The sequence below is a fragment of the Mustelus asterias genome, chromosome 8 (assembly GCF_964213995.1).
Source record: "Mustelus asterias chromosome 8, sMusAst1.hap1.1, whole genome shotgun sequence".
Lineage (NCBI taxonomy): Eukaryota > Metazoa > Chordata > Chondrichthyes > Carcharhiniformes > Triakidae > Mustelus > Mustelus asterias.
The window spans coordinates 7,911,744-7,928,612 of record NC_135808.1 but is presented as its reverse complement, the minus strand read 5'-3'; the positions used below and the strand labels follow the sequence as shown (position 1 = coordinate 7,928,612).

Genomic DNA, 16,869 nt, shown 5'->3' with positions numbered 1-16,869 from the left:
GAGTCTCTTAAAAGACCCTATTGAGTTTGCCTCCACCACCACTGACAGCAGCCGATTCCACTCGCCCACCACCCTCTGTGTGAAAAACTTACCCTTAACATCTCCCCTGTACCTACCCCCCAGCACCTTAAACCTGTGTTCTCCCGTAGCAGACATTTCCACCCTGGGAAAAAGCCTGCGAGAGTCCACCCGATCTATGCCTCTCAACATCTCCCCGTGTCTGCGTGGGTTTCCTCCGGGTGCTCTGGTTTCCTCCCACATTCTGAAAGACGTGTTGGTTAGGTGCATTGACCAGAACAGGCGCCAGAGTGTGGTGACTAGGGGGGGAATTTCACAGTAACTTCATTGCAGTGTTAATGTACGCCTTACTTGTGACTAATAAATAAATCTTGAAAACTTACAGAATACTGAGAAGCCTAGAAAGAGTGGATGTGGAGAGGACGTTTCCACTAGTGGGAGAGACTAAAACTCGAGGGCACAACCTTAGCGCGAAGGGATGCTCCTTTAAAACTGAGATGACTTTTCTAGATAGCCACATGAACGGAGTGGGAATGGAGGGATACAAAAGAATGGTCTAGTTTGGACCAGGGAGCGGCACGGGCTTGGAGGGCCGAAGGGCCTGTTCCTGTGCTGTATTGTTCTTTGTCCTTATAACTTCTTCAGCCAGAGAGTGGTGAATCTGTGGAAGTCTTTGCCGCAGAAGGCTGTGGAGGCCAGGTCATTGAGTGTCTTTAAGACAGAGATAGATAGGTTCTTGATCAATAAGGGGATCAAGGGTTACCTTGGCAGGAGAATGGGAAGAGAATCATATCAGCCATGATTGAATGGCAGAGCAGGCTCGATGGACCGAGTGGCCTAATTCTGCTCCTATATCTTATGCACCCTAACCAGCATGTCTTTCTGACAGTGGAAGGAAACCAGAGCACCCGGAGGAAATCCACGTAGACACGGGGAGAATGGGCAAACTCCCCACTGACAGTGACCCGAGCTGGGAATTGAACCCGGGTCTCTGGCAGCAGTACTAATCACTGTGCCACCCAGGCCCAGTCTGTGCTGAGGCAGTCGGAGGTGGCTAACAACTATTTGTCTCCAAAGATGTGCAAGTTAGATGGATTGGCCATGCTAAATTACCCCATGTCCCAAGATTTGCAGCTTAGGGGAATTAGCAGGGTAAATGCGTGAGTTTATGAGGATGGCCTTGGGTGGGATGCTCTTTCGGAGGCCTCCTTCTGTACTGTAAAGATTCTATGACAGATGATAAAATAGAGACTATAGGCCAAAAGTCTAGGTTTGGCAACAGATACCTAGATGACACTACATATAGTGCATCTTTTAGCCAGGGGAATTTGTCAGGCAGGGTAATGACATACTACATTTGGGAGATGGCTTGATGCCTGAATTGGAAACCCTTTTAGTCTCCAGTCCACATCCCGATGAGCAGGAAGTTCACAATAATGGAAAGTTCTGGCAGACCGAGTTAGAAGGCTCTTTAGTGTCTACATGCCAGCAGTTCCAATCAGTATCAAACCAGAACAACTTGGTCAGACTAAAACAAAAGCGTACAGTCGCGTCCGATTTCCCAACCCACCAATCCTCCCAACTTCCCAAACAAAACGTAAACCGAACGTCTTGTTCAGTGGAAAGGAAACAGCCACAATAGATCTGTAAGATTCTGGGTTTAAACCTGGCCTTGGCCTGCTTTGGAATCCTTTGAGCTGACTAGAACTGGGGCAGGGTTGCCTTAGAAACCAGCCTAAATCATGAAATTTCCCCCAGTAATCCGCAAACGAAATTCTCTTCCAAGACGCAATTCTTTCATACCGTGGTTAAAATACAGACATCCATCATCTAAAACAGCAGCAGATATAGCCTTTCATCGCCTCTCTTTCTCCTACGCCCGACTGCATCGAAACGCCATACAATCCCATGTTGGCTCATCATTAGGACTGGGAATGGGGCCTCGCCCAGAACTAAATGGAAATTGCTCCCCCCCGCCCCACCTCATCATTTTTAGGTGGACCGGTTTCATCTATTAATACCGCTCCTTCCCCAAATCCCATTGAGTTTCTTGCCCGTTTGTTAACGGCACAGAACGCAGGCTACACCCTCCATCTTTGCCCAATCAAACAATGGAAGTGGGTTGGCACTTGCTTTTAAGCCATTGCCGAGCAAGGAGTCAGTCAGTCCCTCCAGGACAGAAGAGGGTGATAACTGCAAATATATATAAACTTACTTGGGTGAATCTAAGCTATGAGAATGAGGGCGTTTAATAGCACTGTGTGAGGAAACCGGAGCACCCGGAGGAAACCCATGCAGACATGGGGAGAATGTGCAAACTCCACACAGGCAGTGACCCGAAGCCAGAATTGAACCTGGGTCCCTGGCGCTGTGAGGCAGCAGTGCTAACCACTGGAGTTGAAAAATGCGTCAAATCAGTTCATTTCTAGAAACGAAAAGAGGAAAAACAAAAACATTTCCCCCCCCAGATTACTTCTTAAAATAGGAAAGATTATGCCCACCAACTAACTCCGTTGAGTTTTGGGTTGGCTATTTAAAGGAGCCTCTCGATTCGGGTTGGACGCAATAATAAATTCCTCTTTTCTGGTGATGAAGTTCAAGATTGGCTGCTAATTCTCTCACCAGCTGATGGTGAAAAGCCATTGGCCTGAAATGTTAACACAGTAAGAAGTCTCACACCAGGTTAAAGTCCAACAGGTTTATTTGGTAGCAAATACCATAAGCTTTCGGAGCACTGCTCCTTCGTCAGATGGAGTGGAAATCTGCTCTCAAACAGTGCAAACAGACAGAATCAAGTTGTAGAATACTGATTCTTGATTCTGTCTTGATTCAACTTGATTCTGTCTGTTTGCACTGTTTGAGAGCAGATTTCCACTCCATCTGACGAAGGGGCAGTGCTCCGAAAGCTTATGGTATTTGCTACCAAATAAACCTGTTGGACTTTAACCTGGTGTTGTGAGACTTCTTACTGTGTTCACCCCAGCCCAATGCCGGCATCTCCACATCCTGAAATGTTAACCCAGGAACTGTCTGACCTGCTGAGCAGGTTTCCAGCATCTTCTGTTTATATTGTTTGGGGCAGCACAGTGGCTAGCACTGCTGCCTCACAGTGCCAGGGACCCAGGTTCAATTCTGGCCTCGGGTCACTGTATGGGGTTTGCACATTCTCCCCGTGTCTGCGTGGGTTTCCTCCGGGTGCTCCGGTTTCCTCCCACAGTCCAAAGATGCGTGGGTTAGGTTCATTGGCCATGCTAAATTGAACCTAGTGTCAAGCGAGGCAAATATTTGGGGTTATGGGAATAGGGCCTGGGTGGGATTGTTGTTGGTGTAGACTTGATGGGCCGAATGGCCTCCTTCTGCACTGTAGGGATTCTATGAATCTATTCCTCACGTGCATGTGTTCATGAGAGAATTTTACAACCACTACCAGTCACCATTGCCTGCCAATGACTGGCACAGACTGGCTACGACCCTGGCTCTGCATCGGGAGAAAGGGCACCCCGCCAAGAGGAGATTGTATGGCAAGCCTGAGATTCCATGCCCTTACGCTGCCAATCTGTTAGTCAACAATGTCATAAAGCAGAGGTTTAAAAAGAAGAGACAGCTTCCTCGTGGCCAGCCGGTCCAGAATTTGTACAGAAATTCCCCATGGAAAGCTTGGAGGATATCGGAATGTAATCAGCCCTTTCCCACAATGGCCCAGTGGGCAAACTGACCTCAGGCATGCCTCTGATTCACGGTCATGGCTTGAGGCGGTAGATGGGAGATTTGAGAACACAATCGGAGCTGTCGCTACAATTATATTCGGCTGAGGGAGCGCTGCGTGGTCAGGAGCACTGTCCTTCAGAACGGACATCCAGTGGACATCAGCTCCCGTCACTACGTCACAGCTTTGCAACGGTACAAGAGGCTGAGCGTACAAGATTCTGTGTACCAGAGGTTTACGAGGAAAGGGTTAAGGAAGTCAAGCTTGCTCTGCTCGGGACAAAGAAAAGGAAGTAAGTCTTGTATTTCTGCAGCATTCTTTTCAAGACCAACGCATTTTAGGGGCAACTGAGGACAATTTGAAAAAAGCATAGTTACTGCTACATGGATACAGTTTTGTATTTTAAAAGGCATTTTCGACAGTTACATGGGTAAGATGGGTATCGAGGGAAATGGGCCAAATGCGGGCAATTGGGACTAGCATGATGGTTAAACAAAAGGGGTGGCATGGACAAGTTGGGCCAAAGGGCCTGTTTCCATGCTGTAAACCTCGATGACTCTATGCTATAATGCAGGAAAGCCGGCAGCCAATTTGCATACTGCAAACTCCCCAATTGGCAATGTGGCAATGAAGAGATTTTAGTGATGCGGGGTGAGGGTTAAACATTCGCCAGGGGGTAGTACCCATTCCCCTACTTCAAAACAGTGGCATGGAAGGTCACCCTGAGGGGGCCAGGGGGTGCCCTGGCTTAATGCCTCATCTGAAAGACGGCATCTCTTGGCAGTGCTGCACTCCCTCAGTATTGCATCGGAGTGCCATCCTAGATTCTTGAGGAAGCTTTCAAAAACCCTTCAGGTGGCACAGTGGTTAGCACTGCTGCCTCACAGCGCCAGGGACCCGGGTTCGATTCCGACCTCGGGTCACTGTCTGTGTGGAGTCTGCATGTTCTCCCAATATCTGCGTGAGGTTCCTCCAGGTGCTCCGGTTTCCTCCCACAGTCCGAAAGATGTGTTGGTTAGGGTGCATTGGCCATGCTAAATTCTCCCTCAGTGCACCCGAACAGGCGCCAGAGTGTGGCGATTAGGAACTTAGAAACATAGAATCCCTACAGTGCAGAAGGAGGCCATTCGGCCCATCGAGTCTACGCCGACCACAATCCCACCCAGGCGTTATCCCCATAACCCCGTGCGTTTACCCAAGCTAGTCCCCCTGATACTAAGGGGCAATTTAGCATGGCCAATCCACCTAACCCGCACATGTTTCGGACTGTGGGAGGAAACTGGAGCACCCGGACGAAACCCTCGCAGACACGGGGAGAACGTGCAGACTCCACACAGACAGTGACCCAAGCCGGGAATCGAACCCGGGTCCCTGGCGCTGTGAGGCAACAGTGCTAACCACTGTGCTACCGTGCCGCCCATACTTCATTGCAGTGTTAAGGTAAGCCTACATGCGACACTGACAAATACACTCTGGTGAAGGCGCTCGGCCACCAGAGAAGAGAATTTAAAAAACAGGGAGTAAAGGTCAGCTTGGCATTGCTTGCCCACTAAGTGGTGATGGTACAGAGTGAGGTCGGTGATGGACAGTAGAAATAGGCTGGAGAATATTGAATGGGGTATCTAGAGGGTCGGCCTATTGAGCCTAAATGGCCTATATTTCAGTTCTTTAAATTCCTGCACGTCACTCCCCAGTTTTCATTACTTTAGAGTGCAGTTAAGACGTCGGAATCCAAAGGACAGGCTAACAACAGGGATGCTGTCTCTTCAGCGCGGCACCCTCCTCCATCTTGTCGCCCATCTTGAGGCGGCAAAGCTTTTAGTTTGATCTTTCCTACGCTGGACTCTTTCGCCAATAGACCGCTTAGCCAGAAAATAACAAGCATTCTCTCCTCCACCCCGCCCCCTACCCCCCTCCCCCCATCCCCACCCCCCCCACCCATCCCCCATCCCCTACGCTATCCTTAAGGCAGCTGGATTTAACCCCTGAACCTTCACCCTTCGCAAGGTCAGCACGAGCAGCCACGCAAAAAAAAAAGGATAGAGTGGCTTCCCCCTCCCCCACACTGCCGGCCGACTGCGTCGCCTTCCTCCTCCGGTCCAGGGGTCTGTCGGGCTCCGGACTCCGATCCGCACCAGAGGTCTTCGCGTGGGGTCCGCACCTGGCCATCCGCCTCGCCGCTGCCCGCCGCACTGGCCGAGATGGTCTGCTGCACTGGGGAGAGAGGGGTTTGGGGAGGGATGGGGGGGAGGGAGGGAGGGAGGGACGGGGATGGATGGAGGCATGGTGTGGTGCGTCTCGAAAGGTCTTCTGGGTGTGATAATGGACTGTGGTTTGCCCCCAACTGCTGGGGATGTGTGTGTATATATGTGTGTGTATGGGTGTGAGTGTGTGTGTGTCTAGTGGGGGAAGAGTTAAGACACTAACTTTTCCTTCCCCGACCCTTGCCCCTTGTCCTTGCAGCTAGCAATCTCCTTTGTTTCTGTTCCTCTTTGAAAGAAAGCCTTTGCCCATTTTAACGTGCAACCTTCTCCTGCTCTTTTAAGTAAGCCTTACAAAAGGTCTAAGAGTCGGGAACTGGCAAACATCTGGCATTCCTTCAGAGTTGCTATGGGGAAGCTGCACCATGTTGCTTGCAAGGAGTAAGAGGACATGGGTGGCTGGTGAATGGATTAATCTCTGCCCGCGTGCTGAGTTACTGCCATCTCACTACATTCTCCACTATTTGGCCAGTTAGGATTCAACTACCATTTGAGGCGGGTGTGAAGAGTATCTGCTTCTGCCTACACTTCCTGACCCAAGTGTTCGTCCGAGAGAGTCTTCCCGCAAGGTCTTCCGCGTCATCTCTTGTTCCTCTCTGACCCCCACTCTTTGGGCAAGTTGGCGCAAGGGGAAAATATTCCCTTAACCTGACTCTATAAACGAGCTGCGTTAAAAGGGCGACTGCGTCTTTCTTCCGCCTTTATATTCGTCACCCCCCCACCGTGACGGGGCAGGGGGTAAAACTTAGACCTCGTGCCAGCCTGCTTAACGTGGAGGCAACTAGGGCCAAAAAGAAGCTAGAAGGATAATTACATCTTGCATGAACTTGCGGCAGACAGGGCGGATCTCCTTGCTTAGGGTGGCACTGAACATCATGACCTGCTTCTCATGAGGGGTCATGCGAAAGATCTCCTGGACATCTCGACGCATGTCTGAAAGAGAGTGGGTGGGAGGGAGGGGGGGTTAGAGAAAGATAATGAGTCCCTTTGCAAATTCATAAGCCCAATCTTCAGTTTGATCATCTTCAGCACTCAAACCAGTCAGCCATCCAAAGATCTCAGAGTCAGACACAGTGGTTAGCACTGCTGCCTCACAGCGCCAGGGACCCGGGTTCGATTCCCGGCTTGGATCACTGTCTGTGTGGAGTTTGCACGTTCTCCCAGTGTCTGTGTGAACTTCCTCCAGGTCCTCCGGTTTCCTCCCACACTCCAAAGATGTGCGGGTTAGGTGGATTGGCCGTGATAAGTTGCCCCTTAGCGTCAGGGGGACTAGATAGGGTAAACGCATGGAGTTATGGGGAATAGGCCCTGGGTGGGATTGTGGTTGGCGCAGACTCGATGGGCCGAATGGCCCCCTTCTGCATTGTAGGATTCTGTGATTCATATTGCCTTATACGGCAATTACAACACAGAAACAGGCTGTTGAGCCCAACGGGTCTGTGAACATGGGAATTAGGAGCAGAAGTGGGCAAATGCAGCCTTTCGAGCCTGCTCCGCCATACAATCAGATGATGGCTGATCTCTCCCTGGTTCCAAATCCTCCTCCCCATATCCCTTTAACATGATCTGCTCCAAAGCAGCATTTACTACCACCTTGGAGCTACCATTTCATGTCCCTCTCTCTCTGTCTGCCAGGAACACAATGAAATACAGATACAAGTTAGGTCTGATAGAAACAGTGTGTTTGATCCCCCCCTCCCCTCCCACCAACCTCTCACACCCAAATCCACCCAATACCCTCCCCCCATCTAGCCACTGCTTCCACCCACTGCACCTGCCCCCAACCTACTCACCGTCTCCACCGCCCCCCCTCCCAATCCCAGCCTTGGTGGGATGGTACATCCCGGTACACTCACCGAGCTGCTCGAGCATCTTGTCGCATTCATCCAGGATGAAGTGCTTGATGTGTTTGAGGTTCAGAGACTTGTTGCGAGCCAGTGCCAGGATCCTGCCAGGGGTGCCCACCACAATGTGTGGGCAGTTCTTCTTCAACAACTCCTCGTCCTTCTTAATGGAGAGCCCGCCAAAAAACACCGCAACCTAGGGCAGCCAAAGAAAAAAGTGCGGTGGCACAGTGGTTAGCACTGCGGCCTCACAGCGTCAGGGACGCGGGTTCAATTCCCGGCTTGGTTCATTGTCTGTTGTGGAGTCTGCACATTCTCTACCCCCGTGTCTGCATGGGTTTCCCCCGGGTGCTCTGGTTTCCTCCCACAGTCCAAAGATGTGCGGATTACGTGCATTGGCCATGCTAAATTGCCCCTTAGTGTCAGGGGATGCGTAGGTTAGAGGGATTAGCGGGGTAAATGTGTGGGATTACGGGGATAGAGCCTGGGTGAGATTGCTGTCGGTACAGACACGAAGGGCGGAATGGCCTCCTTCTGCACTGTCGGGTTTCTATGTCTATCCCCTGAAGATGAAATAAAAACAAATGAAAAACATTCATGCAACCACATCCCAAATAAGAACCAACTCCTTCAGGGCAGGAAGCGAGGGGAGAAGGTGGAGCTGGAGCTGTTAGCTTGGGGGAAATATTAAATGAAATATGGCCACCTTCTCTTACCTTCACGCTTGGCATGTACTTGGAGAACCGTTCATATTCTTTGCTGATCTGGAATGCCAGTTCTCGAGTGTGGCACATCACCAGAACTGAAATCTAAAAACCAACAAACAGTAAACATCCCTGGCACAGAACCATCAAAGAAGGCACTTAACTGGGTGAGCGCTCTGCTGTATCACAGGACTGGCATCCCAGCACCGAACAGGGCACAACCACAAAGCATTCATACGCCTGACTAAGCAACTGTACCAACAAGACAGGGTACACAGAATAGGTCCAATTATTAGGGGAAATCTTACATATGCACCGAAACTTCTAATGCGTTAACTGAAGCATAAAAATCAGGTTTGATGTTCACAAACCTTGTGAGAGTACGGCCTCCAGCTTAGAGAGAAATGTAATAGAAAGAGACAGACCTCACTCTCAAAGGAGGACTGTAATACACGGGACTAACCCCACTCTCTGATTAGGACTGTAATACACAGGACAGACCCCACTCTCTGATCAGGAACTGTAATACACGGGACAGAGCCCACTCTCAAAGGAGGACTGTAATACACAGGACAGAGCCCACTCTCAGATTAGGACTGTAATACACCGGACAGAGCCCACTCTCTGATCAGGAACTGTAATACACCGGACAGAGCCCACTCTCAAAGGAGGACTGTAATACACAGGACAGAGTCCACTCTCTGATCAGGAACTGTAATACATGGGACAGACCCCACTCTCAGATTAGGACTGTAATACACCGGACAGAGCCCACTCTCCGATCAGGAACTGTAATACACAGGACAGAGCCCACTCTCCGATCAGGAAATGTAATACATGGGACAGACCCCACTCTCAGATTAGGACTGTAATACACCGGACAGAGCCCACTCTCCGATCAGGAACTGTAATACACAGGACAGAGCCCACTCTCCGATCAGGAACTGTAATACACGGGACAGATCCCACTCTCAGATTACAATCTGCTAACTAACCTCGGACTTAATTCCAGTTTGCGGAGAGGAAGCATTATCAACAGAAAATGTTGGAAATGCTCAGCAGGTCTGGCAGCATCCGCGGAGAGCGAGAGAGAGTTGACGTTTCAGATCAAAGAGCCTTCAACGGAACTTCTGCTTAAATATTCGCCACCCTCCACCACTGGTGGTTCCCAAAGTGGAACTGGCCAGGGTGCTATAGGGCTTGTTCCAGCCTGGGAGTGGCTGAAACGCAATGCCAGGCCTATAATCCACACGAGAGAACAAGCTAGAACTCTCACCGCCCAGCACTCACATGTCACACGAGCAAGCTGGCTCCTTCGTGCGTGCAGCACAATTCAATACAAGCACGAGCAACAAAAATGTTGTTTTTTAAGATTCATGCCCCTTGTTCATGCTTCTGGGTGTACAGGTACACTGGTCACTGTAAGTGGCAACACAGGTGGAGGAGCTAGTCAAGAAGGCATACGGCATGCTTGCCTTTATTGGCCGGGGCATTGAGTTTAAAAAATGTTGCAGCTTTATAGAACCTTAGTTAGGCCGCACTTGGAATAGAGTGTTCAATTCTGGTCGCCACACTGATGTGGAGACTTTGGAGAGGCCACGATTTACCACGATGTTGCCTGGTATGGAGGGCATTAGCTATGAGGAGAGTTGGAGAAATTTGGTTTGTTCTCACAGGAGCGACGGAGGTTGAGGGGAGACCTGATAGAAGTCTACAAGATTATGAGAGGCACGGACAGAGTGGATAGTCAGAAGCTTTTTCCTCGGGTGGAAGAGTCAATTACTAGGGGGCACAGGTTTAAGGTGCGAGGGGCAAGGTTTAAAGGAGATGTACGAAGCAAGGTTTTTTGCACGGAGGGTGGTGGGTGTCTGGAACTCGCTGCTGGGGGAGGTCGTGGAAGCAGATACGATAGTGACTTTTAAGGGGCGTCTGGACAAATACATGAATCGGGAGGGAATAGAGGGATATGGTACCCGGAAGGGGAGGGGCTTTTAGTTCAGTCGGGCAACATGTTCGGTGCAGACTTGGAGGGCCGAAGGGCCTGTTCCTGTGCTGTAATTTTCATTGTTGTCTGATTGGTGTAGTATTAAGGCAAGCTTTCATTTTTCACAAGACGATTGAGATGGTTTTAAAGTTAAAGTTTATTTATTAGTGTCACAAATAGGCTGACACTAACACTGCAATGAAGTTACTGTGAAAATCCCCTAGTCGCCACACTGTGGCACCTGTTCGGGTACACTGAGGGAGAATATAGCATGGCCAATGCACCTAACCAGCACATTTATAACCTATATTCGCATGTTTAAATAACACCCTGTCATAACAGTTATGGAAAATGTTTGTACTTTTGTTGAGTTCATCATTTACTTACAATATTCAAATAAAAAAACTAATGTCCTAAATTTAGAAGTTGTCATTAAATCTGCTGAGATTTAGTCTATGACAAGTGAAAGCAGTTGGAGTAGATCTGATGGGTGGTCCAGAGATTTTCTGCCCACTTAAGAGGTCCCCAATGAAAAGGTTCAAGATTCTCACAGCGCCAGGGACCCGGATTCAATTCCGGCCTCGGGTCACTGTCTGTGTGGAGTCTGCACGTTCTCCCCGTGTCTGCGTGGGTTTCCTCCGGGTGCTTCGATTTCCTCCCACACTCCAAAGGCGTGTGGGTTAGGTGGATTGGCCATGCTAAATTGACTCTTAGTGTCAGGGGGATTAGTGGGGTAAATACGTGGGGCTAGGGCCTGGGTGGGATTCCGGTGCAGGCTCAATAGGTTGAATAGCCTCCTTCTGCACTATAGGGATTCTATGATTGTACACAATGTGGCTGCAGTGAATACAGAGTACACCCACAAGATGCACTAAGATCTGACGAAGGATCAACCACCAGAAACACGAAACCCTGAGTCTCTCTCTCTCTCCGCGGATGCTGCCAGACATGCGGAGTAATTCCGGCATTTTCTGTTCTTTTTGTCACCGTTACAGTTTGTCGACTTCGCGTGTAAAACACGTGGAATCGGAAGCAAAGATTGGCTGCGCGGCTGCCCCTCGCAAACATGGCGACTGTTATGGAACTCACTTGTCCGGTGACGGGTTCAAGCTGTTGGAGAGTAGCCAAGACAAACACTGCTGTCTTTCCCATGCCAGACTTGGCCTGGCACAGGACGTCCATGCCCAGAATCGCTTGGGGAATGCACTCATGTTGCACTGCGGGGAAAGCAGAAGCAGCAATTAATGTTGGATAAATGGATGTTACTTAGCAGCAGATACAATCAAACAAGAAAGAAAACCTGCAGTTAAAAAACAGAAAATTCAGGCGAGTCAGACAAACATTATTGCTCAGTAGCAGCAGTGTGTACTATCTACAAGATGCACCACAGCAATTCACCAAAGATCCTTAGACAGCACCTTCCAAACCCACGATTACTTCCATCTAGCAGGGCAAGGGCAGCAGATACATGGGAACACCACCACCTGCAAGTTCCCCTCCAAGCCACTCACCATCCTGACTTGGAAATATATCGGCGTTCCTTCGCTGGGTCAAAATCTTGGAATTCCCTCCCTAACGGCATTGTGGGTCAACCCACAGCACGTGGACTGCAGCGATTCAAGAAAGCAGCTCACCACCACCTTCTCAAGGGCAACTAGGGATGGGCAATAAATGCTGGCCAGCCAGGGATGCCCATGTCCCGGGAATGAATTTTTTAAAATGCTGCATTGGCTTGGTACAACTGAGTGGCTTGGGGGGCCATTTCAGACGACAGTTAAGATTTTTTTTAAAGTTTATTTACTGGTGTCACAAGTAGGCTTACATTAACACCGCAATGAAGTTACTGTAAAAATCCCCGAGTCGCCACATTCTTGGTGCCTGTTCGGGTACAGAGGGAGAATTTAGCACGGCCAATGCACCCTAACCAGCATGTCTTTTGGACTGTGGGAGGAAACCAGAGCACCCGGAGGAAACCCACGCAGACACGGGGAGAACGGGCAGACTCCACACAGACGGTGACCCAAGCCGGGAATCGAACCCGGGTCCCTGGCGCTGAGAGGCAGCAGTGCAAACCACTGCAGGCCCGGCGAGGATAGTCAACCTCCTTCCCTTAAGGACATCAGAGGATCAGACGGTTTTCTTTGGACAACTGGTGATAGTTTCTGAGAAGAGCATTATTTTTTAATTAATTCAATTTAAATTCCACCAGCTGTTGTGGTGGGATTTGAACCTGTGTCGCTCGGGACTCTGGATTATTAGTCTTGTGACATTACCACTAAGCTACTGTCTCCCCTTTACGTTAGGGGCAGGTTTGTGATTCGGGTGCCTTTGGAGTGTGGGAGGAAACCGGAGCACCCGGAGGAAACCCACACAGACACGGGGAGAACGTGCAAACTCCGCACAGACAAGAAACCAAAACTGTTCGCCAAGGGAATCGTGCCAGAAACAATTAGGTCCCGCTTGCCTGATATGCTGAGAACCTGCTGGCTCTTTTCCAGGGTTTCTATTTTTATTTATGAGAAGCGGATGCAAGGGGACGATTAAATTAATCCAACAGACCAAAACCATATCCATGTCAAATCTTTTCAGGCATTTGGCCACTTCATGTTGTCGACTGTTGCATTTCCCCGTTACAGGTGGCAGAATCATAGAATCCCTACAGTGCAGAAGGAAGCCATTCGGCCCATCGAGCCTGCACTGACTCTCTGAGAGAATATCTTAACCAGGCCCTCTTCCCCACCCTATCCTCACAAACCCACACATTTCCCATGGCTAATCTATCCACTCTACACATCTTGGGATACTAATCATCCCAATTGGAACATTCTTTTTGAATCTACCCTGATAGAATTTTATACGTTTCTATGAGAAACATCTCCCTGAAGCACTTTGGAATACTTTCTAACACTGAACCTGTTGAAAAGTACAAATTGTGATAACCTTTCAGTTTCCCATTGGCCTCCAGCACACATCTTGGGTGGCACAGTGGTTAGCGCCAGGAACCCGGGTTCAATTCCAGCTCGGGTCACTGTCTGTGTGGAGTTTGCATGTTCTCCCCAGTGTCTGCGTGGGTTTCCTCCGGGTGCTCCGGTTTCCTCCCACAGTCCAAAGATGTGCGGGTTAGGTGGAACGACCATGCTGAATTGCCCCTTAGTGTTAGGGGATTAGCTGGGTAAATACTTGGGGTTACGGGAATAGGGCCTGGGCGGGATTGTGGTCGGTGCAGACTCGATGGGTTGAATGGCCTCCTTCTGCACTGTAGGGATTCTATTCCAGGAAAAGCTAGCAGTGGAAAACAGACGAAGCACATACTTTCATAGAAACCCTACAGTACAGAAAGAGGCCATTCGGCCCATCGAGTCTGCACCGACCACAATCCCACCCAGGCCCTACCCCCATATCTCGACATATTTTACCCGCTAATCCCTCTAATCTACACATCCCAGGACACTAAGGGGCAATTTTAGCATGGCCAATCAACCTAACCCGCACATCTTTTGGACTGTGGGAGGAAACCGGAGCACCCGGAGGAAACCCACGCAGACACGAGGAGAATGTGCAAACTCCACACAGACAGTGACCCGAGCTGGGAATCGAACCCAGGTCCCTGGAGCTGTGAAGCAGCAGTGCTAACCACTGTGCTACCGTGCCGCCCCTTTATCTACCTTGTCTGTCATTAGACAACGTTCGAAAAGACCTCTAATGTCTAAGTATGGAAGGGTGAGCATGAGTCCCCTTGAGCTGTTTTTCCAGAGGCAGCACAGGAGAAAATAGAAGAGGGGGATTAAAAAGGTTGAAATTAGTGGGGTGCGGGTGGTGTGGTTTAGGGAAGTGCACGACCAGAACATCCTTCACCTCTGGAATTTACAGAGCACTGATAAAGCTACAACTTCCATGTAGGACGGAGGTGAGGAGACATTGCTTCACCCAAAGAGTGGTGAGCCTGTGGAATTCATTACCACAGGAAGTAGTTGATGCCAAAACATTGAATGGGTTCAAGAGGTGGCTGGATATAGCACTTGGGGGCGAACGGGATCATATGGGGAGAAAGCAGGATTAGGTTATTGAGTTGGATGATCAGCCATGATCGTGATGAATGGCGGAGCAGGCTCGAAGGGCCGAATGGCCTCCTCCTATCTTCTATATTTATGCAAGAGGCTTTTCCTCGCATCCGTCCTGTAGCTCACTCCAGCTGGGGGCGCCAGCCTTTATGGTTTGACGCGACCAAATTTAAAACCCGCCCCAGGGGTACCTTCAGAGGGGTGCTCAAAGCCGCAGTCGACAATGGCGCGCAGTAACTCTGGTTTGAGCAGGAAGTCGCGGAAGCCGGAGCTGTGGATGGACACGTACGAGCCCTTCACATCCTTCTTGAGGGGCACCTCCGAGGCGTCGCCGGCTGCCTGGTTCTCAACCTCATCGTCTTCGTAGTCCAAGAGCTCATTGTCGACGTCATTTTCTGCCATTTCTGTGTCGTTTAGCTTTCACTGGAGCGAGGAGAAAGACAGAACAACGGGAGGATTAGATTCAAAATTAGAAACCTTGGGGTCAGATCCTGCTCCGGGTGACCCTGCTCTGAGAGCTCCTAAACACTCGCCTTATACTTACACCCCATATGACAGGCTCAATCAGACACCCTGGCCTGATCCCAAACAGTGTCAAGTTGATTCCAACCAATGCTCCACAGGTTTCGTGTTTTTGCAGGAGCAAGCTCATCGTGTTCTCAACTTAAAATGTGCGATGCCGCTCAGTGGACACAACAAGACGATAAGAAATGCAGCAACTTGCTGTAAACGATGGAGAAATAGCCACCAATAAAGCATCAGATTCAACAATAACACGCAAAAGAGAATGCTTCAAGAGTCAGCACGTGATACTTTATCATAGAATTCCTAGTGCCATTCAGCCCATCAACTCTGCACCACAATCCCACCCAGGCCTTCTACCTGTACCCCACATATTTACCCTGCTAATCCCCCGACATTGGGGGCAATTTAGCATGGCCAATCCACCTTACCCGCACACCTTTCGGACTGTGGGAGGAAAGTGGAGCACCCGGAGGAAACACACTCACGGGGAGAACGTGCGAACTCCACAGTGACCCCAGACCGGAATCGAACCCGGATCCCTAGGCGCTGTGAGGCATCAGTGCTAACCACTGTGCTGACTTTCAACCCTCCGTGCTGCCCATGAAGGCTGTTTAAAACAGCTTTCAACTCTGCTGTACACGGGCGGCTTCGCCAAGCAGGCCTAAGGCAAGGTCGAGAAGCTAAGGAATGGAAAGGTCAACCATAAGTGTCTGAAACATGCTGTTTGGTTCAGTGTTTATAATCGTGAAGTGATCGAGGAGCTTAAGTGGACCTTATAACCATGGCAACAGAATGACTGGGAGAGACTGACATGAACTTATGCATCTTTCTGGCTGTTATCTGAAGTTTGCAATGTCTGGGAACGTGTTGGAGCTTCATGCCAGTATGCACGGAATGTACAATGGACGTATTAAGGGTGCCCAGTAACGGTAGAATTGACGCGTTCTGAGTAAACCCCTCTTTGCTGAGGTCATGCTGAAACTGTGGAAACTTAGCTCTTATAGTGAACTCAGTCGTGAAGAATATCACACTGGGGTCACATTTTATAATTCGACTGGGTAGTCACGAGCAACATACGAACTAGAGCAGGGGTGGTCCATTCAGCCCCTCAAGCCTGCTACACCGTTCAATAAGATCATGGCTAATCTGATTGGAAACTCAACCCCACATTCCCGCCCCACCCCGATAACCTTTCACCCCCTTGTTAATCTACGAAACTATGTGAAAAATATTCAGAGACTGTGCTTCCAATGCCATTTGAGGAACAGAGTTCCAGAAACTCTCAACCCTCCGAGGGGAAAGAAATTCTCCTCATCTGTCTTAAATGAGCGACCCCTTATTTTTAAATAGTGACCCCCTAACTCGAGATTCTCTGACAAGAGGTAACATCCTCTCCACATCCACCCTGCCAAGATTCCTCAAGGTTTCAATCAACGTAACTCTTACTCTTCTAAACCCCAGTGAATGCAAACCTAACCTTTCCTCACAAGACAATCTGCCCATTTATGTTATTAGTCACTGAGCTGCTTCTAAAACATTTATATCTTTGTAAGGAGACCAATATTGCACAAAATAATCCAGATGTGGTCTCACCACCAGTGCATTAGGTTTTTTTTAAGTTTATTTATTAGTGTCACAAGTAGGCTTACATTAACACTGCAAAGAAGTTCCTGTGAAAATCCCCTAGTCGTTCCGGCGCCTGTTCGGGTACACTGAGGGAGAATTTAGCCAATGCACCCTAACCAGCACGTCTTTCGGACTGTGGG

The 16,869-nt window shown here is 49.5% G+C and overlaps 1 protein-coding gene across 1 annotated transcript in view; it reads right to left on the bottom strand.

Moving 5' to 3' along the window:
- LOC144496822 (spliceosome RNA helicase DDX39B) overlaps positions 1 to 16,869 on the bottom strand; it is a 45,303-nt gene that overhangs the window by 17,978 nt on the left and 10,456 nt on the right. The window contains exons 2-6 of the mRNA XM_078217375.1: positions 14,770 to 15,001; positions 11,607 to 11,734; positions 8,546 to 8,638; positions 7,842 to 8,025; positions 6,800 to 6,918 (exon numbers count right to left, since the gene is read on the bottom strand). Coding sequence (XP_078073501.1) covers positions 6,800 to 6,918; positions 7,842 to 8,025; positions 8,546 to 8,638; positions 11,607 to 11,734; positions 14,770 to 14,980 — 735 coding nt within the window. The 5' untranslated portion in view covers positions 14,981 to 15,001. The remainder of the gene's footprint in view (positions 1 to 6,799; positions 6,919 to 7,841; positions 8,026 to 8,545; positions 8,639 to 11,606; positions 11,735 to 14,769; positions 15,002 to 16,869) is intronic.